Raw genomic sequence first — 23,510 nt, forward strand, 5'->3', positions numbered from 1 at the left:
CTCAAAGTCCAAGTCAATAGAGACAGTGGTGATGCCAACAAAAAGATTAAATAAGCAAGAGAGTTGTCATCCAGTAACGAATTGAAGAAGAGAGACAAGCAGATCACAGAGGGAAATAGAATTCAAACTTTCAAACAGAATGAGAAAGAGGACGGAAGGAGGTAGACAAAAGTAGAGAAGAAGGGAGAGAAAGGGGATCAAAGATCTAGATAGAAGTTGAGTTGGAGAAAGAATGAGAAGAAAAGATAAGAGAGAGAAAGACAAAAAGACCGACAGACAGACAGAGACAGGAGAGAAAGAGAGAGAGAGAGAGAGAGAGAGAGAGAGAGAGAGAGAGAGAGAGAGAGAGAGAGAGAGAGAGAGAGAATTTAAAGAGGGAAAGAAAACTGTCTAAGGAACAGAAATCACTAGCCCCAGACCTTATTACTGGAGGATCAGATTGTAAGGCAAGGGGAGGTGGTGGTGATGATGTAAACAGGAAGACCCCTAATACGTGACAATTTGATTCTCCACTTATGTATTATCAAATATTTCATTCCAGGCTAGCAGCCCCTGGAAGTATTTGACCCCCATCAATTAATATTTCATAAAGTAAATCAGTTATAATATTAGCTTAAGGATAAATAAAAGTAGGATATGGAATCTGCTTTGAAATATCATTTACTGACTTCCAGACATTCAGGCAGAATTGTCGGATTATTTTCTTACTAGTGTGGATAATTGAAAACTGATTATGTCCCAAAATCCTGCTTTTGGAAGTGGAAAATTGGTGGAAGAGAGGAACCGCGGCAGTTGAGTTTTCTTATACCTGTTGTAATTTGGGTCAATGGACACTGATGGTGAGGGGCTTGGGGCAAAGGAGAAGAGGTTTGGTGATGAATGTGGGTATAAGGCACCCTGTCATCTGTTTTTCCTTCTGTTTTTTTTTTCTGCTCTGAGAGAATTTGTTGAATTTTGCTTACTTTGCAGTGAAGGTCAAATAGTGTAAAAGCCCTAATCCAGAGGATATCAATTCTTGCTGAGACCTAGAAATGGAGAAACCAGGGCATTTTCTAACACTCCCCCCCTCCAGAAACAAGGAGAAGTGATTTAAGGAAATGCAATATGACAGCTTCAGGATAGATAGAAAGTAGAACTTCTTATCATGAAGACCCTAAGGAAGGCACTTTTGGACTCAGGAGGACTTTGAAAACAAGCATTGTTCTTCATCTGAGGAATGGAAGCAAAAGGATGGACAAGATGACCTTGGAAGACCTATGAACCCTCTGTTACATGTCTGACTGTACAAAAGAAATTTCTTTCTGGGTCTTTAGCAGAGTATCAGGCCTTAGGGTTGGGAAGATGGGTTGGGGAAGGGTGGGCAGTTAAGTAGAGAAATTTTAGCTCCGATAGCTTTTCTTAGTGGATGATGTCTTGGAGATGATGCGCATGCTGGAGCTGCTGCCCCCCATGCTTCGGCCACTGGTGGAGCTGAAGCCTCCAACTCCACTTCCATAGCACAGGCTGCTGCTGAGGCCACCTCCGCCCATACACATGCCACTGTTTCCACCATATCCAGTGCCCCCGCTAGAAGTGACCACGGCTGTGGGGAGAAAAAGACAAGAAAAGGCCTCTCATTTGCATACATATTCACATGTCATTTTGCATAGCAAATATGATAGCATCTCATGCCTTGCCTGGTCTCCTAGTTACTGCTGTTTTTTCCTCCTAATCTCAAACCCTTTTCATTGGTACCTGTCTCCTAAATGTCTCAATAGACTATTCAAGTTTTTCCTGCTTCACTGGGAGACCCAGAGGCACTGAGAGGAAGAGGGTACAGCCAAGTGATGCTAAGGCCCGACCTTTGTATGGTGATTTACAATTATCAACGTGCTTCCACATTTAGCATTTCATACAATAACCTCATGGAGTAGGCAGGGCAATATTATTATTCCCATTTTAAAGGTTGAGAGAGTTCAACAATACTAATGATAACAACAATATATTAGCATTTCTATATTTAAGCTTATGTATCTCTCTCTCTCTCTCTCTCTCTCTCTCTATATATATATATATTTGGTGATGAATGTGGGTATATATATATGTGTGTATATATATACATATATATATATATACATATATATATATGCATATATATATGTATATATATATTTAAGCTTTAGGAAGTGCTTTATACACATTACCTTATTTGATGCTCACAACAACCCTGGGAGGTAGGTATTATTATTAACTCCATTTTACAGATGGGGAAACAGAGGCAGACAGAGGTTAAGTGGTTTGCCCAAGGTCACACTGCTAGTGTCTGAAATTAGATTTGCACCCATGTCTTTCTGACTCCAAGGTTGGATTTTAATATATTACATCAAGCAACCTCTCTAAGCAGCTCTAATAATAATTAGATGTTTCTTTATTCTATTGAGCTGAAATCTGTCTCTCCATAACGTCCATGCTTAGGTCATAGTTCTACCTTCTGGAACAAACCAGGACACATCTTCTCCCTCTTTGATGTGAAAAATCCTTTAAAAAAGAGACTGGGTCTTTCTCTAAGGTTTGTCTTCTTGAGGCAAAATGCCCCATGTTCTTTCAACATACTTTCCATACTCCTCACTAACTTACTTTGCCATGGTCCCTCCTAAAGCATGATGGCCGGAATGGAATATGTTTACAGAATACTGTAGACATGGTCTGATCCAGGAAAAGCAGGAGCCACAATAAGTGACACCTAAGCTTTACTTCCAATTCTGACCCTCCCTAGCTGTGTGACACTGACAAGTCACTCAACCTGTCTGGGCTTTAGAGTGTAAAAAGGATAGTAATACTTTATAGTTTTTATCTCACAGGGTTATTGCAATGCTCACATTGGATGATGTGTGTAAAGTACTTGAATTTCAAAGTGCTACATTATCATCTATTAGTATTATTGTAATATAACCTAAGATTATGTTGGCTTCTGGGTTTTTTTCCCTTTGTCTTGTTCTTAGCAGTTGCATCACACTCTTGGTTAGCTAGGTGGCACAATGGATAGAGTTCAGGGCCTGGAGTTGGGGAGAGCCATCTTCCTTAGTTCAAATCTGGCCTCAGACACTTACTGGCTGGGTGGACCCTGGGCAAGCCACTTAACCCTGTTTGCCTCAGTTTCCTTATCTGTAAAATGAACTGGAGAAGGAAATGGCAAACCACTCCAGTATTTTTGCCAAGAAAATACCAAATGGGATCATGAAGAGTCAGATACAACTAAAATGACTAAAAAACAAACAATAACAACAAATAATCATACTTTTGGCTCATGTTTGATCGCAGTGGGTCTTTCATCTTTTTCACATGTTAGGCTACCAAGTCAAGTATCTGCTTTCTATCCTACACTGCTGCAAATTTCTAGATAAAGGACGTACATTCTTATTGAAATTTCACCTTACTGATTTGGACTCGGGGTTTCAGCCAGAGCTGGGATGAAGGATTGATCATCCAGGCTCTTACTCACACTTATTATAAGGAACCACGTGCCTTCAGATTAATCTCCATTTATTAATCTGCCAAAATTCACCAATTTGGGGGTGAATTCACTAGTGCAAAGATGACCTCATTAGTTGTCGGGACTTCTACTTGAGAATAACCTGAGCTCTTTGGTAGATCTTCCGAAAAGAAGAAGAGAGCTCACTTTACTCCACTTCCAACTCATCTCTTCTTGTTGTTCAGTCATGTCCAACTCTCTGTAACCCTATTAGTAGGATGGAATGTCACCCCTTGAGGAATTTTTTTCACCACCCCCTCCCCAAAGTCCATTTTTTCACTGGCCTAGAATCCTCAACATTTCTTTGTCTGATTGGGAAGAAGTGCCCAAAGAAGTGGGATCTTTGTAGGAAATTTTTTTCAGAAGGATCTCTGTCTCACCTGTGTTGACACCTGTTGACAAAGAGCCTTCTCCAGCCCACTGGGGACTGCATAGACTACATTCCCCTTCCCATATTACCCACTGTTCAGTAGTGTCTTAGAGTTATTACTCACATATATTCACAGGTCCAACACCCTCTCCAGTAAGTCTGTCAGGAGAAGAAGAGAGACATTCTGTTTAATTGAGAAATCTTTTCTTTTTCTTTTATGTGAATGTGAGAAGATACAGAGAGAAGAATACTGAAGTATATAGATTCTCCCACATAAAAAGAAATAGAGGGCAAAGAGGGAAAAATAGAGGAACTGAAGAAGTGGAGACAGAGGGGAAGGAAAAAATAAGGGGAGGGGGACAGAGAGAACATAAAGAATAAGAGGGAACAAGGATGAAAGTGAAAAATAGAGAAAGACAGAGACAGAGATAGAGACGGACTGAGAAAAGGAAATTGCCCTTAAAGGTCCAGGCAGTGAGAGTTATAAGTTGTGAGGTAACTCCAGGTAGCATAGGTCCTTCCCTGAATGGATAGTTAGAATAATGACACAGATCACCCTCCAAAGCTAGGCACTATTTCAAAGAGGGAGCCTGGGGTACAGTATGGATTCCCTCAAACATGAAACAAGGCATACTCTTGAGGGCCAGTGTAAGAATGTCCAAGAGCCGCACAATTATGCCTGGAACGTCATGAATGATCATGAGCAGACAATTCTTCTGAATGTGGTTTTGGGACCCTGTAATTAAAATGAGCTGAGGGTTTGGCAGCCAGGAGAAGATGACTGTGATTTTGAAAAAAATGCCAAAGTTCACAGAAGATTATTAAGGATTAGCTCTGCCTCTAATTAGCCATGTGGTCTTACAAATGTTTTTGTTCTCCAGGTTTCATTTTATGGATCTATAAAATGAGTGGGCTAGATTAAACTACTTCAGAAAGGGCCACAGGCACTTCCCCAGGGAATGGTGGATACTTTTCTAGGGATGGGAAAGGAGCAGCATTTTCCAAGACACTCTCATCTCTAGGCATTTTCTCTAACTGTCCTACATGCCTGGAACACTCTCACCTCCTCTCTGACTACTCACTTCCCTAGCTTCCTAACTAAAATCCCATTTTCTACAGGAAGCCTTCTCCAACCTCCCTTAATTCTAATGTCTTCCTTCTGTTAACTGTTTCCTATTTATCTTGCATATAGCTTGCTTTGTATATATTTGCACGTTGTCTCCCCTATGAAATTGTAAGCTCCTTGAGGACAAGGACTTTCTTTTGCTTCTTTTTGTATCCCCAGTGCTTAGCTCAGTGCCTGACACATTGAAGATACCTAATAAATGTTTATTGATTGATTGACTTGGTTTCTGGAAATTCAAATAAATTGCTTAATGTTGTTGGGGGTTGGTTAGCCTTGTTATGGAATTATGATACTATGATATGGGATAGGGAGAGTTGATTACCCACCTGCACTCCTCTCCCTCCAGCAGCTTCCTGTAGGTGGCAATCTCGATGTCCAGGGACAGCTTGACATTCATCAGCTCCTGGTATTCACGCAGCTGGCGGGCCATGTCCTGTTTGGCCTTCTGCAGGGCATCCTCCAACTCAGCCAGCTTGGCCCGGGCATCCTTGAGGGCCAACTCCCCACGCTGCTCAGCATCTGCTACAGCAGCCTGAAGAGTAGCACACTGTGGGAGAAGATGATGTAGTTTTTTAAAAAAATGCCACACTTCACAGAATATTATTAAGGATTAGCTCCACCTCTCATTAGCTTGTTCTCCAGGTCTCAGTTTCTGGACCTGTAAAATGAGTGGGCTAAATTAAATAATCTTAAAGTTTCTTCTAGTTCTAAAATTATATAAGATTGTGATATAAAATAGCATTATAATGAGACAGATTTAGGTTGGACCTCAGGAAGACATTGGGCATCAACTCAGGGGAAGTCACAGCTTCTCCAATCCTGAGAAAGTCAGAGTGACAGTGTCAACCTGAATGTTTAGGTATTGACGTGGTAGAAGGCAATTCATTCCTTTTGAACATCCTTTTTTCCTCTAGGATTTTCTGGATAATAAATAAGAAAGCAACTAATTTGTGGCTTACACTATAACTTGTTTAACCTGAAAAGGTGCTCAGCTTTCCCTGTATAGCAGGAGGAATTGAGGTTAATAATAATAATAATATAATAATAATAAGTAGATTTATATATTATTTTAAAGGTTGCAAGTTGTTTTACATATGTTATTTCATTTACTCACAATAACTCTGGAAGATATTGTTATTCCCATTTCACAGATGGGGAAACAGGCACTGAGCTGTTAAGTGACTTGCCCAGGGTCACAGAACAAGTAAGTGCCTGAGGTAGATTTGAATTCAGGTCTTCCTGACTACAAGTCCAGCATTCCACCCATTGTGCCACCTACTTATTTAATCTCAGGAAGAATATCTTGATATCTTAGGTTGTGGAAGGAAATTATGGAATTGAAATTATAGGATCCTATTTCTGAGAGGTTTTTAAGTCCTAATTTGGTTAGAAGCAGGTATTTTAGAAGTCAGGATGATGGCTAAAGTGTTTCCTATAAGCCTTACCATACCTGCTTCTTCAAATTGTCAATCTCAGAACGCAGCCGCTGGATCATCCGATTCAATTCAGAGATCTCCATTCTGGTGGTACGGAGGTCATCCCCATGTCTACCAGCAGAAAGCTGCAGTTCCTCATACTGTGAAAAAAAAAAAGCAAACACCAAATTTTGGTAGCATTAAAGAAACAGGTACAACTAAAACTAGAAATAAGAATCCTGAGGTTTTCTGGTACACCAAAAGTCTGTGAATTGTCATATTGGTGACTAGTCCATTTTATATTTCCTTTACCCAGACCATCACCAAATCCTGCAGCGTTATTGTACTATTTCTTATCCCTTTTCCATTCTGTCCATTTCTACAACCCACTACTCTCATTTAGACTGCCATAGTAACATCCTCACTTATTTCCTGATGATCAGTCTTTTGCTCCAGAATTATGGTTCTACCCTCTTCTCTAGGTACCCTCTTAATCCCCATCCCTTCCAGGCTCAAGACCACATAACTGCTCCCTATTGTCTATGATAGCAGACTCAAAGTCCTCTCCCTGGTCTTTATGGTAACCCCTCATATCTGCCGTCAGCATCAACTAAGTCTCCCTGGTTTAGAATTTTTGCTCCAGTTGGTCAAATCTGGTCATTATCCTACCACATCAAAACTTTACCCATGGTATTCTCTTTTCCATGTAGGATGCACATTTTCCTTTTGTATTTAGCCCTGACTCCCCTCTACATTAAAACTTTACTCCACATTCTTTTTCTCTTTGGGAAGCCTAACTCTTTCATTTATTTCTCCCCTTTCCATCTACCAACATTGACATCTAGAGCTAAGTTCAGTCACTTCTCATCTCCTTGACCTCAAACTCTGTCTTCAGTGTATATCCCATCTCCTTTAACAGACTAAGAGATCTCCTAAAGGAGTAACTCTCTCCTTTTTGCATCCTCTCTATCTCTCCCAAGTTCCCAGAAGTAGATTCTACTACCCACAGTGGAAATTTAAAACTGAGGAATGAGTTAGAGAGTGGCTGTTTCTGGCTCCAACTTATCTCTTCTTTAGCTCCTCACCTTTGACTGGTACCAGGACTCTGCTTCAGCCCGGCTTCGGTTGGCGATGTCCTCATATTGAGCTTTGACCTCAGCGATGATGCTGTCCAGGTCCAGGTTACGATTGTTATCCATAGACAGGACCACTGAAGTTTCTGAGATCTGGGCCTGAAGCTGAGCCAGCTCCTGTGATTGGACCCAAGTATAGAAATATGGAAATTGAGGACTCTGTGTGTGTGTGTGTGTGTGTATGTGTGTGTGTGTGTGTGTGTGTGTGTGTAAGAGAGAATTGGACAGAGATACAAAGAAGGGAAAAGAGAGAGAGAGAAAGATGGAGAGGAAAAAGAGAAAGGGGAAAGAGAAAAGCAGAGAAACAGAGACAGAGATTTTCTCAAACTCCTTAGAGGCTGAGATTCTGCAGGACTGTGTATTAGCTTCTAGGATAGCATCTACCATTGAATGAGCACCTTCAAGGTATTGTACCGGACAGCTGCCTCTTTAGCTGAAAGGAATCAGAGGACCTAGATTTTAAACCCTGACTCTGCCACTTACAGTGCAACCTTGGACAAGTGACCTTGCAATATGTTTTTCTCTTTCATAAAATAAAGGGATTGGACTAGATAACCTATAAGTGTTCTTTTCAACTTAAATCCATGATCCTACACTAACAGAATTATAACCAGATTCTTTTATCTGTGCTAATGGGAAGAGGCAATAGTATGCATAATCCTAAATGGGTTTTCTAAAAGAAATTCCCATTTGTTTTTGAAATGCACTTCTGTCCTTACACATAAGCTGGATTCTTGCAAGCATAGTCATTAATTTATTCAAAAACATTTATTGAGCAATTTCAAAGCCCTATAGTTTGTATAAGGTGAATAAGACAGAAAACATCAAGGATTCTACCATTTAGCGAGGGAGATAGCAAGCACACAAGCAACTGGACCATAAGGTGGGAATGTGATAAGTGCAAACAACAGTGGTTCAGAGGTAGGAAAAGTCACCTCTCACTCAGATGCAAAATACCAGCCTCTTCTCCTCTCTCGAATTTTGATGACCATTTGCCTCATATACGCCTTAGGATAGGAAATTAAAGATTTTAGTTTGCTCTTTTCTGGTAGCTGACCTAAGCTGACTTGCCAGACCTTGGCTTTATTCTCAGTAAGAGACAGCAGGAAGCAGAAGAATCATTGAGCAGAATAAGGTAATAATAGCGTCAACCACTAACACTATTCTACGATGCAAAGACAGCCTAATCAACTTCTACTAGTAGTCACACTTTTATTTCCTTTTCTTGAGCCACAAAGACTGGACTAGCAGTAACTTCCACTTACTTAATATATCTCTTTGGGCAAGTCACTTAACCACTCTGAAACTGTTCCCTTACCTACAGTAATATTTACACTACCCAACTCATGAAGCTTTGACAAATGAGACGATGTAGAAAGGTATTTTGCAGCCCAAAATTCCATATAAATGGATGTTATTATTAATCACATCACCTAAATTTCTTTGAGTAATTGGCTCGTTAATTGATCACTGGCCCTGCTAAGTAACAAATATATTGCTTGTGTCTAGAAGCATGAATTATTGTTTTCTAGTTGATGTACTTGGATTGCCCTGCAGATTCAGGGAACACTATCTTTGGGGGGTTTAAATGACTTGGACAACATCATACATAAAACTATCCGCTCTCACGAAAACAGTGAAGACAATAACTAGAAACTGAATGATGTGAAATGATAACAATCAAGCTTGGACCCAAAGGAGAGATGTAAGAATGTATCTCCTTCCTTTCATTGCAGAAGTGGGTGCGGAATATTATAAGCAATTTTATTTTGGCTAGTTTTGCTGAACTTTTTTATTCCCATTTTTAATTTTTATTGTAAGAGATGGCTTTCTGGGAGAAAGAGGGAGAATGATATATAGAAAATGAAAGTGATATAAAAGAAAACATTAGTTAAAATTTAAATGAAAAAGAAATAATCTGTCCTCACTGGTACACATCCATTCTTCATCTCCTCAGGCTTGTCTATGCTTGTAAGGAGATTAGAAGAACATAAAATATAACAGATTGGGAGAAAAGGAAAAAGCAGCCTTGGTCCTGGTTATTTTCCAGATTCCTCAGCCTCAATCTGTCATGCCCCACCCTCTTCCCTTGGTACCTTTCTTCCTCACTATAGATTGATACCGATGATTAGCTGTGGCTCCCCACTCCCAACTTCTTAAATCATAGCTATGGATGGCAGAGGGAATGAAGTCACCATATGAGGGCACACAAGTTGGCTTCCCCAGACCTTGCAATATCCTTCATTTTGGAAGCAGAGTTGTAAACCTAGGAGAATGACCAGCCACCATGAGTCTACTTTCCTCTCTGCTTTTTAAAAAGGCCTTCTCTGATAGGAAGAATGAATCTGTGAATGCAGAATATGGTGGTCTCAAACAAGGCTCAAAGGGGAAGGACAGGAGGTGGCCCCTTCCATATCCCATGAGTCAAGCCAGCAAATAGTTCCAAGAGATAGATGGGAGTGAAATGAAAGGGGAGAGGGATGGAAGGGAAGGACTAAGACCCTCCTTACCGCCTCATAGAAAGCCCTCAGAAAGTTGATTTCATCTGTCAGGGCATCAACCTTGGCTTCCAGTTCCACTTTGTTCATGTAAGCTGCATCCACATCCTGAAATGCAAAATCGGAAACAATTATTCTAATTCTTATCCTTCCCAGATTTTAATTTCCCCCTTAGGCCCACAAATCCCGTTGAACTACTTCTACTCAGCTGGGTGAGTAAGTTCTCAAATGCCAGGCAATAGGGTGTAGCTTAGGGATGGGAATTCTGGGGGTGAGGCTTGGTGATCGTTTGGTTGATATCACTTTGGAGTCCCTAAGGGGTTAGGATGTGTAGGATCTAAAATTCCCTTCTCTGTTCCACCTCAAAAAAAGTCAAGCTCATTAGGTATTTATCGCCAGTGGTATTCTCTCTAAGTCAAGAGGTTCTTAACTTGGGGTCAATGTATCCATGAACTCAGAAGGGAAAAAAAATTACATCTTTATTTTCACTAACCTCTAATTGAAATTTAGGATTCCCTTTAATTATTTAAATACATGATTCTGAGAAGGGGTATGAAGCCTTCACTGGATTGTCGAAAGGGTCCATGGCACAAAAAAGGATTAAGGTCTCCATTCTCCAAACACCTTAACCTCTCTGGCCTCAGAGACCTTCCCATAGGCTAGTGTCCTCATTACATGGCCTCCTCCCTCTTCTTCACAATGCTGTCACACAATCCCCTCTTTAAGACTAAGCCTCCAGCCTTTGCTTCTTCACAACCCATTCTGGTTCTCCCAGCACTGCTGTAACAGAGCACTACCCATCTGCTTTTGCTTCTGCTTCCACTCTTGCTTTGTTCTCTTTGTGCCCTGGGCAGATGCTCTCTTTCCCCCATCAAACCAAAAGCCTCTCTCCTTCCTCCCCAGCACCCCAGCACTGTGGAGTCAGATCTAAAGTTTCCTCCCTTGTTCCACCTTAGAAAAATCTGAACTAATTGGATATTTTGCACTCTATGGGAATGATGTTGGGCAGACCGGAGTCAATATTAGAGCATCTTTCTCTCCCCCTTCACCTTCTTGAGCACCACAAACTCATTCTCTGCTGCTGTGCGTCTGTTGATTTCATCTTCATATCTGTTGGAATAAACCAGATATTAAGCTGCATTAAGATCAGAGAATCTGAGAATGAGGAAAAGGATGCTTTTCTTTTTTTTAAAAAAAAATTATTTAATTTGTTCTTAAGCATTTCCATAACATAATAATATAAAAGATGATTGCACATGAAACGGTAAATCTATTATGTACAACATGCTATTCCTTTTAAGTATATAATAAAGTTATCAGTTCCCAGGCAGAATTCAGAAAATAACATTAAGGAGGACCTGAGGCCTAGGGCAACATTACCCACAACACAGGATTAAAAATTATAATAATAAGCTGCTAAAAATAAGATAAACCAAAATAAAAATGAGTAAGCAACGGAAAAAGAATCTGACCACAGATAGCTATTTTGATGTAAAAGAAGATCTAGGTTCATATCCAGAGAAAGATAGTGAGGTTAAAAAAAAGCCACTCCTACCCCCAAAGAGTAATGTCAAATGGTCACAAGGCCAAAAAGAGCTCTTGGGAGAACTTCAAAAGGAATTAAAAACTCAAATAAGAGAAATTGAGGAACAATTAGAAAAAAATGAAAGCAATCCAAGAAAATGATGAAAAGAAAGTTAACCAATTGGAAAAAGAGGTACAAAATCTTAAGGAATAAAATAACTCCTTGAAAACTAGAATTGAGCAAGAGGAATAAAATGATGTTATAAGACACCAAGAAATATTAAAACTAGGAAAAATAGAAGAGAATCTGAAACATCTCATTAGAAAAACAACTGATATGGAGAACAGATCGAGGAGAGACAATGTAAAGAATAGTCAGACTAAGCTTTTCAGGTGAGTAGGATGAGATGGCTGTGTCAAAACAGCTTGGTAAAGTTCCATGATATTAAGCCACATTAAGGCGAAGGAGGCTTCTTGTTAAGAAAAAAAAAATTAAAAAGGCAGAGAGGGTGGGGAGGAGATTACACCATAGTCAACAAACCCCATTGTTCTGGACCAGAGAAACCAGCCTTTAATTGTCACTCCACCCTGATTTTTTGTGACATCAAGCATTTGTAATGTCACGTAATGTCTCTGGGTTAGTTTCCTTCCTTCTAACATAGGGGAGGTAAGGAGATCTCCCTTTCTGTTCTCTCTTACTGGGAGACGTCAGAAAGATTAATTATATTGTTTTTCTTACTGAGATGCATGGCTCTGGGCAGACTTCCAGGATCCCACAAGACGAATTACCCGTCCCCTGGCTCACAGTCACTTTACCACATCTTTGTGGAATGAGTCCAGGGACCACCCCTCTACCTCCTTCACCTGGGGAAAGAAAGGGAACCACAGAGGGAGCTGAGAGGCATGGTTGTCTCCCATTCTTGGGTCTTCCCTGAGGTCCATGCAAGGATCTTATGAGCTCCTGGATCCTCTCAGGGCAAGGTGGGGACTTCCTATGAGTTCATTCCCTTCCTCAAAATCACTGGGTGGAATTAAGGAGGGAAAGTTGCGCAGCAGAAAGAATGCTGATTGTGGACAGAGAGAAAACTCAGGCTCAAAATCTCAGCCACTTATGCCCTGTGCAACTTTAGGCAAATCATTTAATATCTCTGAACTTCAGTTTCCTCATATGTTGAGTGAGTGAAGAGCTGACCTACATCTAAGGTCTCTGACTTCAAACTGTGACTCAAGGGTGATTAAACACTTTACCCTAAAGGTTAATTATCTGGGCTCTCCCTCTGACTTTAGGCACTTTTTCTAACCCAGAGACAAACAGAAAGCTATTCTGGATCTTAAGGAAAGAAGTTTCCAGTCACTCTACTGTGTCCCAACACACACTGAAAGCTAAGAAGTCTGTCTTCTTGTCTAGCTTGTGTCTCTCCTGATACACTCTGACCCCCAGCCTGATTTTTTTTTAGTGCATTCAGGACTTAATGAAGCACCTCCCTGTACTTTCTTCATTGGGTTCGTTGGTTCACATTCTCTGTTTATTTCCTCATCAAACCTCTGCACCAATTCCAAAATCCTTATCTAAAGTTTCAAGGTTTCTCTACCCAGCACTTTTCTTCCCATGACTCTTGTCTCTCATCACACTTCAGTTTAAATTCAGAATCATTGGAATTTAGAGCTGGGATGGGCCCCACAGAATTCTTCCCTGTTTGCTGTCTGCCCCACACCCCTAGCCCCACTCTAGCCCACAATCCCCAACAAGTTGCCAGAGAAGAAAGTAAAAAAATAGTGACATTGTTTAACTCAAACCTGCAAAGAATAGGGTATCACTTCTAGATTATCCTTTGGCATTAGGGGATCATCTTTGCTGATTATCAAATGGGCAATATTTAATGCTGGAGAAGCTTCCCCTGCCTTTAACCCTGCTCTAGGCTTTGCATCTCAGGGAATGAGCTTTCATTTTCATTTGGATCTCACAGTAAAGTGAAAAGGTGTCTTTCCTGCCCTGAACCTGGCAGCTGTGGGATTTGGGACAGGTCACTTCATTTTTCTGCTCCTCCGTTTCCTCCTTCATAAAATCAATGGGTTGGAGTAGGCAATTTCCAAAAGTGCCTTCTAGATCTAACGTTGATGAGACTAAAGTGAGCAAAATTAGAAAGATAAATCTGTAATTTATGCCAAAGGTCAACAGAAATGACTTTTTGGAAAACCCTCTCGTTGGGATTGTCTATGGCTTGCTTCCCATCTGTTAACAGGGGATCTTCAAGGACCATAGGATGCAGAGTTGGAAGGGCCCTTAGATCATCCACTCTACATCACTCATTTTATAGATGGGAAAACTAAGGTCCTGAAGGGTTGAAATCACCAAAGTCATGCAGTAAGTCAGTGGCAGAACTGGAATTTGGACCCAGATCTTAAATCTAAATGTAGTAGTCTTTCCACAATATTATATTGCCTCTCTTCCTACTATCCACTGCCTCAGGGCAATCTGCTCCCATATCCTGCACAAAACCCTTATTTTCTGACCTTAGGACCTCTAGATGTCCTAGATTAATTCAGTGATCCAAAATGTTCTCCTCACCCATTCCCATTTAACTCTGTTTTTCCCCTCACCCCTGATCTGATCTACAATTGGGACCCATCTGGGACCCCATTATTCAGTGTCTTCTTAGTACAAATATCTCTGTGTCTCTGTCTGTCTCTGTCTTTGTCTCTGTCTCTCTCTGTGTCTCTGTTTCTCTCTGTGTCTCTGTCTCTCTCAGTCCCACTTTATTTACTTAAAATGGAAATATTAACCTATGCCCATCCACCTTATAGGCTATTGCAAGATCAGAGAAAAACATCAAGGCCCTCAGCAACCATTGAATCCAATCCCACACTTAAAAGAAATCCCTGCTTTAACATATCAAACAGCTTCTCCTTTGAAGACCTCCCAAAAGAGTGAACCTATCACCTCTCAAGGAAACTCATTTTGCTTTAGGACACACCTAATTGTTGAGAGAGGTTTTTCCCACCTGAAATCAAGACTAAATTAATATCTTTAATTATTCCACCAATTAATTGCTTCTTGTCCTTTATCCTGGGGCCAAACATAATAAGTCTAATCTTTCCTCTATATGACACACCTTCAAATACTTGAAGACAAGTATCAAATGATATAATATATTCAAAGCATTTTGTAACCATGCAGTGATATATATATATGTGAATGTACAGTATTATTAAAATCATTAATAAATATTTGTTTGATTGTTTAATTTGATGAATGAAAAATAGCATTGGCTATTTTACATATTTCACCTATTAGCTATGGGCCACAGATTTTTTTTAAAAAATGACTTTTAATAATTACTCACTCACATATTTATATTGCATTTTATGCTTCCAAAATTATTATATCACCATGCAAAGAATGTGAGTACAAAGAAATTAAATGATTTGTCCAGTTTGTTTCCATATATCAATGTGGAAAGTGGGTTGAACCTGGCTCTTTTCTGACTTCATACCCAATACTATAACATCCTTTCTCCAAATATTGTTATGATTAAAAAGATAATTAAAACAAAATAAGATAATTCCCTTTCATTGTAGCCATGAATATATTGGGGCTCACTATACTGTTTTCAGCCTTTGCCTCTGTGTGTGTTGTGCATACATGCATTCTAGGTGTATGTCATTTCCCTCATCAAACTGAGACTTAACCAAGAGCAGTGATTGCCATCTTCTCCTGGATTTGGCTTCACCTTCTCTTATTTCATGTTCCCTAAAGCTGGATTCTATGAACAGTAGCTATATTACCAATGCAAAGAAGCTGGATTTGTAAGGCATTTAGGGTTGGGGCAAATGCATAGGAATTGTGTAATCGTGTTATTCTGAACCAATTTCAATTTCTTTCCCCTCCCTAACATCTAGACGTCTATCTAGAGCTCAGTCCAGCTTCCTGAATCTGTTCTATTGTTTTTCTGGAGTGTCTCTGGCCTCTCCCATCTGCTCGGGCAATCCCTGAGGGCAGGGGCTATATCTTCTAGCTCTGGGACTCCTCTGAAATATCCAGAATTTACTTGGCATAAGAAGTGCTCAGGACAAGGAGATGAATGAGCTTGTGGCTTGTGTTCCTTTCACACTCACTTGTTCTTGAAGTCTTCCACCACTTCCTGCATGCTCTTCAGTTCAATTTCTAGCCTCCCTCTTTCCCCACCCAGGCTGTCCAGCTGCCTCCTTAGGTTGTTGATATAGGCTTCAAACAGGGGCTCAATGTTGGCTTTGGTTGTCTTATGGTCCTGGAGGATGCTCCATTTGGTCTCCAAGACCTTGTTCTGCTGTTCTAGAAAGCGAACCTGTATTCCCCGGAGAAAAGAGAACATTAAGCGTTCAGAAACAACAACCTCACCTTGGTGGTCAGAGCATATGAAAAAATTATCTAGTGTTATCAGCAAAGTGGAAGTGCTGAAGATCAGGAAGCAGATCTCCTCCTCTCTGATCCAAACAGCTTTTTGATAGTGGTTCCACTTGGGAGATGAAGTAGGAGAAACCTTTATTTAAGTGAAACTATGTAAGAAGCAGAAATGGAAGAAATAAAAACTGTTTGGAATTCCCAAGAGAAGCAGGGCTTATGTATCATCCTCAAGACATTTGTCTTGCTTCACCAAATAAGTAGAAGACACTTGACAGGAAAGAAGAATATGCCAAGTTTATTCCCCAAATTGGATCTAATTCATGTTACATATGCTTTTCGCAAATCTACATGGAATCAATTATCCCTGTAATTCGGGGAAGCTGGAATGAGAAAGTGAGATATAGAACTAAAACTAGGGTTGATCAGCTGGGATATTGCCCCAACTGCTAGAATCTTGGAGGGTAGGATGTAGGCTTTCTCTCTGCCGTGGTGGAGGAACATTTTATATTTCACATCGCATAATTCTCTGATTGTTGACCCTCATTGTCGTTGTTTCATTGTTTGTCTTTCGTTCTTGAAGAGGACCATGACATCAGAGAGGTGATGCCATGACATGCAAGTAAATTGGATTTAAGTGAGGGAAGGCTGTGCAAAGTCACCAGTCTCACTTTCTCCTCCGGAGCTATCTGGGTCCAGTGGCCAGATATTGATCAGGAAGACTGGAGATGGCCCTGGATATAGTAGGAGACCTTGACCTTTTTAAGCTAAGGTCTCTAACAAGTCTCAGTTTGACTGAAGCAACACCCATTCAGTGGTTAAAGCTAGGTAAGAAAAGAGTCAGAGAATAACTTCTTTATCTAGTTTTTTTTTTAATCTATCTGGGAGGGGAATTTGGGATTTCTGGCCAAAACAGAAACAATTGCTATTTGCATTCACTGAGATCTCAACAGTGACCAAGTAGGGCTTGGCCTGGGACCCATTGTTGGCCAGTCAATGAGAGCCAGAGTAGTTTGGGCCCCACAGAAGCTGGAGGGAAAGAAGACAGTCCCTTTAAGGGAGTATAAGAATGCAGTCTCTGACTGGTTGAGGAGAAGAAAATGAGTAATCCCTTCTCCTATAATTCCATCCTCAATTGAATTGTATTTCCCAGAGGCTCATTTGTTTTCTACTACAACCCTCTCAGGGGCACAATCAATCTCAGACTCTGAGGGATTCTCCTTCCTGAAATTCAATTTGTTCTATGTGCCAACATTCCTAGTTATGGCTTTTGTGAAATACAGTGGAAATCTCACTGGTCTCTGAACTAGGAGAATTGAGTTCCAGTACCTGTTTTCCTTCTCAAACTAGCTGGATATCCTTTAGTGAGTGACTCCCCCACTTCATGGCTTGCTTCCTCATCTGCCAAATAAGGATTGGATGTGATGATCTCTTAGGTTCCTGGCAACTCTAAGATTTTAAGATTCTCTGCTACTAATTTGGCTTTCTAGACTTAGTCAAGTTCTTGACTAATATCAATAAGCAATGTAAGCAATGGCTTCTAGAATCATTCAATCTTTCAGGACTTGTCCCAGAAGGTTTAGAAGATAGGTTTTAATTACCCTTACCTTTAAAGAACATTTCTCAAACCGAACATAGTGGGAATGAGAGTGGGCCAGGAGACAAAAATGGCTGAGGCTCCATTGCTTTTTTGGTAGTCATGGCATGGGACTTTCTCTCCATTTAAACTCAAATGATTAGAAGATAAAGGAGCCTTAGAAAGCCATTTCTTCTGAACATCTCATTTTATAGATGAGTATACTGAGGCACAAATGTGGAGAAGTGACTTACCCAGGGTCATACAATTAGGACAGCAAAAAAAAAAATAGAACATGGGTCTACTGACCAAGGGTCTCTTCATTATATTTTGCTGCTAATCATTATTCTTTCTTTACCATAACATCTGACATGCTGCATTATCCATTTGTTATCAAATAATGATAGAATCACATGACCACACCCTGATTTCTCCCCAGATCAACTAAAGTTCTAACACCCTCTTCTCATATACCATGGAAGTCTGAAAGTGAAAGCAAAAGGAAAAGTGCAGGATGGGATGAGCACTGTCACAAGATGAAAAAGTTTAAGAACCACTTTTATGGCAGTGTCCTTGGCATAGTTTGCCCGGACAACAACCCTGGTAAATGACACTAATATTTTATAGGATTACTGACTTCTAGAACTGGAAGAAGTCTTAGAGATCATGTAAGTGAAATGAATTCCTCAAGGTCACATGGCTAGAGAGGCAGGTTGAAGAACAGAACCCAAATTTCCTGAATTTAGTTTCTGCCACACCACAGGTTTAGAAGAGCTGAATTATTCAAATCGTTATCTCTGTTATTTCTTAAATAAGAAGGTGATCATTCAACCCATGTATTAAATGGTGACTGAGGAAGAGAGAAGGTATAGAAGGTGAGATGATCATATATTGGAACTAGAGGAAATGCCCAACTAGTGCAGTCTGGGGCTCAAAAACAGCTATTCCCCCATGAAAAAAGGACTATAAGCTTAGATTACTTCCACTCTCCACATCCCTCTGGAATCACTGGATAGATGCCCCATTGTCTTTCAGCAGATATTCCCCCTAGACCAAGTTTGTAATTGTTTCATTTTATTTTTTAGCTTCATCTAGTCTGAATTCCTGTCAGTTAAAAAGCCATCTCATTCTCAGTCATCATGCATTGAGAAAAAAATGACCTGGTTATGGGTTAGGGAGCTTTCTGAACATAGTGCTGACCTAGCAGCATTGTTCATGAACATGGAAGCCCAAACATTCTCTGTCCTCTGCTTCACCAGTTGGAAGACCAAAGAACACTGAGTAAAATGTCTGTGGAGTAAAGCTTCTTGGTTGAGGCCATAGTTTCTCACTCTCTCTTCCCAACCTTTACTCCCAGTAAAAGCATAAAAATGACAGATCAACTAATAGACCACCAGGAAGTTTCCTATCCAGGGAAGCAAGTTCTTACCTTGTCTATGAAGGAGGCAAATTTGTTATTGAGAGTCTTGATCTGCTCTTTCTCTTCCTTCCGAACCTTCTGGAGGGATGGGTCAATCTCCAGGTTGAGGGGAGCCAGTAGACTCTGATTGACTGTAACTTCATGGATGCCACCAGATCCTGCCATCATTCCACCTCCAAACCCATACCCCCCAACCCTGTATCCTATGCCCCCATATCCCAAACCACAACTAGCACCCCCATAGCCAGCTCTGCTGGAGCGGTATGCCCCACTGACAGAGATCCTTTTGCCACCTATAAGGTTGTGGAGGCTCCTGGTCCCAAAGCCACCCCCAAGACGACTCCCACTCTTCCCGCCCTGGGACACAGACACAGAGCTGAAGCTGGTTCGACAGCCTGGGAGCAGTGATGCCGAAGAGGCACTGAAGCTCCGGCTGCCACCAGTAGACTTGATGCTGACCGATCGTTGAGCCATCAGGGAAGTATGTGTAGAGAGATTAGAGAAGTGGGACTGTCAAAGAAAGGAACAGAGATCCTTCTCAATCCTGTCCTCTAGAATTCTAGGCTTATATTCTCTTTGGAAACTGGGCTTGGCCAGAGAAGATCACAGACCACTGTGTTGAATTCATCTCCTTGGCATGTCTGGCTATAGTCCATTTTTCATGTCCCACTAATAATCACTGAGGGAATCATGTACACACCTACCAGAGGCAGGACCAGACCTGGGGATTTCTGACACTTAACATTACCCTATTCCATGTCCAGTAAATTTTTTCCCTGTTCCTAGTTCTTGTAACCATAGCTCCTTCATCTTTATGATGCAACTAGATCCTCCCCATGTTGGATGTTTATCTCTCACACCCTTAATTCTTTTAAAAAATGTTTTATTGATATCATTTTTAACATACATTTTCAAAAATATCTCTTCCCTGCCATCTCTTTTAACAATGAATACAAAACAGAGAAAGTAAAATAGTCCAGTAAAACTGACCAACAGAACCACCAAATCTGACATCATATGTAGTGTTCTACATCCATAATCATCCATCTCTACAAAGAAAGGAGGCATGTGCCTTCTCACATCTCTTCTTTGGAACCAACTTTGGCTACTACCATTTCACAGCACTCAATTTTGATTGTCTGGCTGCTGTTCTTTCCCTTTATTCTTTCCACCCTTTGTTCTTAGTCTTTTATTCCTGGTCCTTAGCTCTTTACCCATGGAGATTGAAAGAACTTGTGAAAATTTTCCTTAGTGCTGGTATGTCTTGTATGTCCCCCCATCTCCGACACACACACACACACACACACCCCTTGGCCCTTGGTCATTTAATATTCTCCTCATACTGATTCTTTTCTTAGACTAGGGTCTTAGACTAGGAAAATCCCTCTCACCCCTTCAGCCACCCAAGACTAGGGGCACCTGAAAATGCTTCCTATTTGAGACGATTTGACTACAGCCCCCTCCCCATCACTACTACCACTGTCCTGGAGGTTATTCCGTTTTAGCCACACCCTTGGCCAAGCCCTAATGAAAGGGTCTGGGAAGCTTGTAAATTTAGGAATTTGCTAGATTACCGGATAAGTCTTACAATTAAGGACCTAAACTCTCTCTTTTGTGAAAACTTAGCCCCTGGGGTTGGCTTTTAACTCTTCTCCCTGGCCTATTATTTCTCCACTCCTGTTGGCATGTTGGAAGCTGTCTTGGAACAATCTGTCCCTTTGCAGCCTCTCTGGAGTAGAGGGCTGGGCCACCCTACATCAGCTGTTGTGGAACATATTTTCTGTTTGGGAGGGGAACAGAATCCTGCCCTTCACCTGGAAGGCATTGTGAAATGGGAGCAGGGTCTCTGTTCTAGGACAATGCCATCTTCAGTGAGAGACTGGGAATCGAGAAGATAGAACGGGTGGGATGAGGAATATATGAATAAGAGAGAAGACTGGCCTTTACACCAATCATTCCCTTTCTCTGAAATAACCTTCCCCATCTCTGCCCATCCACATCTCTTTCCTCCTTCTCCTCTGAACCCTTCATGTCTTGGAAAAGAAAGTAGGATATCAATTATCTAGTCAGTCCTTGGGCCTTAGACTGAGCTGTTGATCCACACCTTAGTTTCCCTTGGTGCCTTTCACCATCCAAACAGAATCCATGAGCCTATGTATCTTATACATGCATTTTAATAGGCAATTTCCTAGAAGGCAAAGGAAGGAGGTAATACCCTCAGGGAATAGCTTATACACACTATAGGATAGGGTGGCCAACGAAATGACATCAGTGGTATCAGCAAGACTGTTCCTAGCAGAGGAACTCATCTGAAAGCACTTGTGGAAATGGCCTTGGAGAAATGGCATCGGAACTCAAGTCCCCCTATCTTCTTGCATGTAGAGAAACTTAAAGGGAATCTTCTAAAGCTGAATTGGGACTTGGACATCCCAGGAACCAGCACTGTTTCTTCCACATAGCAAAGGCTTATTGAACTGAGTTGTTTTGAAAGAGAGAGGCTTTGGCAACTGTACCTTGGACAGCAGAGCTAAGTATCTATGAGTAGAATAAGATTTATCTGAGAAACAGTGGCTAGGCTAGGGTTGGAGACCTAGGTGTGATTGTGACTCCCAGCTCCTCAGCAGTACCAAAAGTATATCAAATGGGTAGATGGATGGCTTGACTGGCTGGCAAGAGAGAGAAAAGAATACCAAAGGACCTAGACATCTGGGAGCGAAAAGATGAGCCCTGAATATGGGCAGTAGTGAGAAGGCTAGCCCAAGATCCAGAATGAAGTGAAATTGGGAGAGATATTGCTGGAGGACATCTAATGCTTGTAGCTCTTTCTAGAGGAGGTTGTGGAGACAAACTTAATGCTGGAATTACTGCCACTGCCAAAGCTGCCTCCCAGGCCTCAGCCACTGCTAGCACTGAAGCCAGTGCTCCCCAGCCCTCCACGTAGGCTGTGCCCACCACTGGTGGTGTAGGAATAGCTGGTACCCCCCCAAGCCCAGGCTGGTGCCACCAACACCACTGCCACTGCCATAGCCACTGGAGACAGTAGAGGTGACCACAGCTGCCAAAGGAAAAAGAGACAATCAGAATCAGAATCAGAATCAGAGGTGGAGTCAGCATACTCCTTAAGGACGTTTGGGCAAGCATCCAGAGGCCAAGATGCCTCTTGTTTTAAAACTCCTTGAACCTCACTTTGAGTTCTATGGGAAGAAGAGCTAAGCTGGAATTGAATCTTATGGAGTCCAGGCTAGAAGGGAACCTCAGATATTTACTCATCTATTATTCTGATTCTAGGCTGGAATGTGTCTACATCAGCTAGCACTAGGCTAGGACTCTGTGGTTGTACAAAGGATTCCAGAGAAGATATCTTGGTGCTAAAGAATTCCACCTTCCAGAATGGGTGGAGGTAAAAGAATCAGTTACTTTTAAAATAATAATTAGTTGTTATTAAGTGATAATATAAATAATAATTATTTTGAATAGTTAAAATAATAATGCTTAAATAATAACAATAGGTATACAAACACTATCTCACTTGAACCTCACAACAGTCCCATGGGGGTTAGGTCCCAGATGTATTGCTATTCCCATTTTACCATTGAGGAAGCTGAGGTTCAGAAACATTAAATGAATTGCCTATGGTCACAAAACTAATAAGTGTCAGAGGTAGGATTTGAATCCAGGTCTCCTTAACCCCAGATATAGCACTTCTTTCACTATACCATAGTGCCTCATGATAGGTGGCATTCATTTATTATTTTCCCATTTATAAAGCACTTTATAAACAATTTATCTTATGTGATCCTCACAGCACCCCTAAGTCAAGTGTGTCAATCCTATTTTACAGGTGACAAAACTGAGGATCAGCATGGTTAGAACAGGGATTGAACCAGAAACAGAATCCAGATCTTTAGATTCCAAAGACAGTATTCTATCCACCTCTCTATATGGCACCTACAGCATGCTGACTTTTGCAAAACCTCCTAATCTTCAGGGCAGCAACAAAAATTGCAAAATGAAAACCTTTTGCAAATTAATTAACTGGCCAATAGCCTCTACTACCTCTTCTTAAAGTGGTGCAAAGGATTGTAATTTACTGCAATGTCAAAGGAGATTATACTCACAGATATTAACTGGTGCAACTCCCTTTCCACTCAACCTGAGAAGAACAAAAGAAAGGTTATACTTGTGTCCAGCAAATGGCAGCCTCTTAAAATGATTCAAATAATAGCAATTGCTATTAAAATAACAATAATAATCACAAGATAATTGGAATAATGTGTGGATTGGAGACATAAAAGGAAAGGCAGTGATTTGGGCAATGGAATTTTATTTTCATAAAAACTCGTCAAACACCTCATGGAAAGGACCATTAGTCATATGTTGGCATCAAGGCAGAAGGTAAGACTTCTGGAAACCTGTCACATAAGGAGGGAACTTTTTGTCTTAATAATGAGCTATTGTCAGGTACTTGGCTAGTGTTCAGGCTGGTATAATATCTTAGGAGAACACTGGGTAACAACAAAATCCAGAAGTAAATTACAAGTGCCACCTATATAATG

The 23,510-nt window shown here is 40.9% G+C and overlaps 1 protein-coding gene across 1 annotated transcript; it reads right to left on the reverse strand.

Annotated features, from left to right (window-relative positions):
* Positions 1-344: 344 nt before the first annotated feature.
* LOC110194061 (keratin, type II cytoskeletal cochleal-like) lies at positions 345-21,979 on the reverse strand. Its single transcript, XM_020966197.2, has 10 exons — positions 21,939-21,979; positions 18,964-19,465; positions 15,694-15,902; positions 11,103-11,163; positions 10,066-10,161; positions 7,508-7,672; positions 6,458-6,583; positions 5,334-5,554; positions 4,006-4,040; positions 345-1,582 (listed from the first exon to the last, which is right to left on the reverse strand). Exons 1-10 carry the CDS (start codon positions 21,977-21,979, stop codon positions 1,380-1,382), a joined length of 1,659 nt encoding a protein of 552 aa, XP_020821856.2. The 3' UTR covers positions 345-1,379.
* Between the last annotated feature and the right edge of the window lie 1,531 nt (positions 21,980-23,510).

Source organism: Phascolarctos cinereus, unplaced genomic scaffold (genome assembly GCF_003287225.1).
Source record: "Phascolarctos cinereus isolate Bilbo 61053 unplaced genomic scaffold, phaCin_HiC Scaffold_1;HRSCAF=81, whole genome shotgun sequence".
Lineage (NCBI taxonomy): Eukaryota > Metazoa > Chordata > Mammalia > Diprotodontia > Phascolarctidae > Phascolarctos > Phascolarctos cinereus.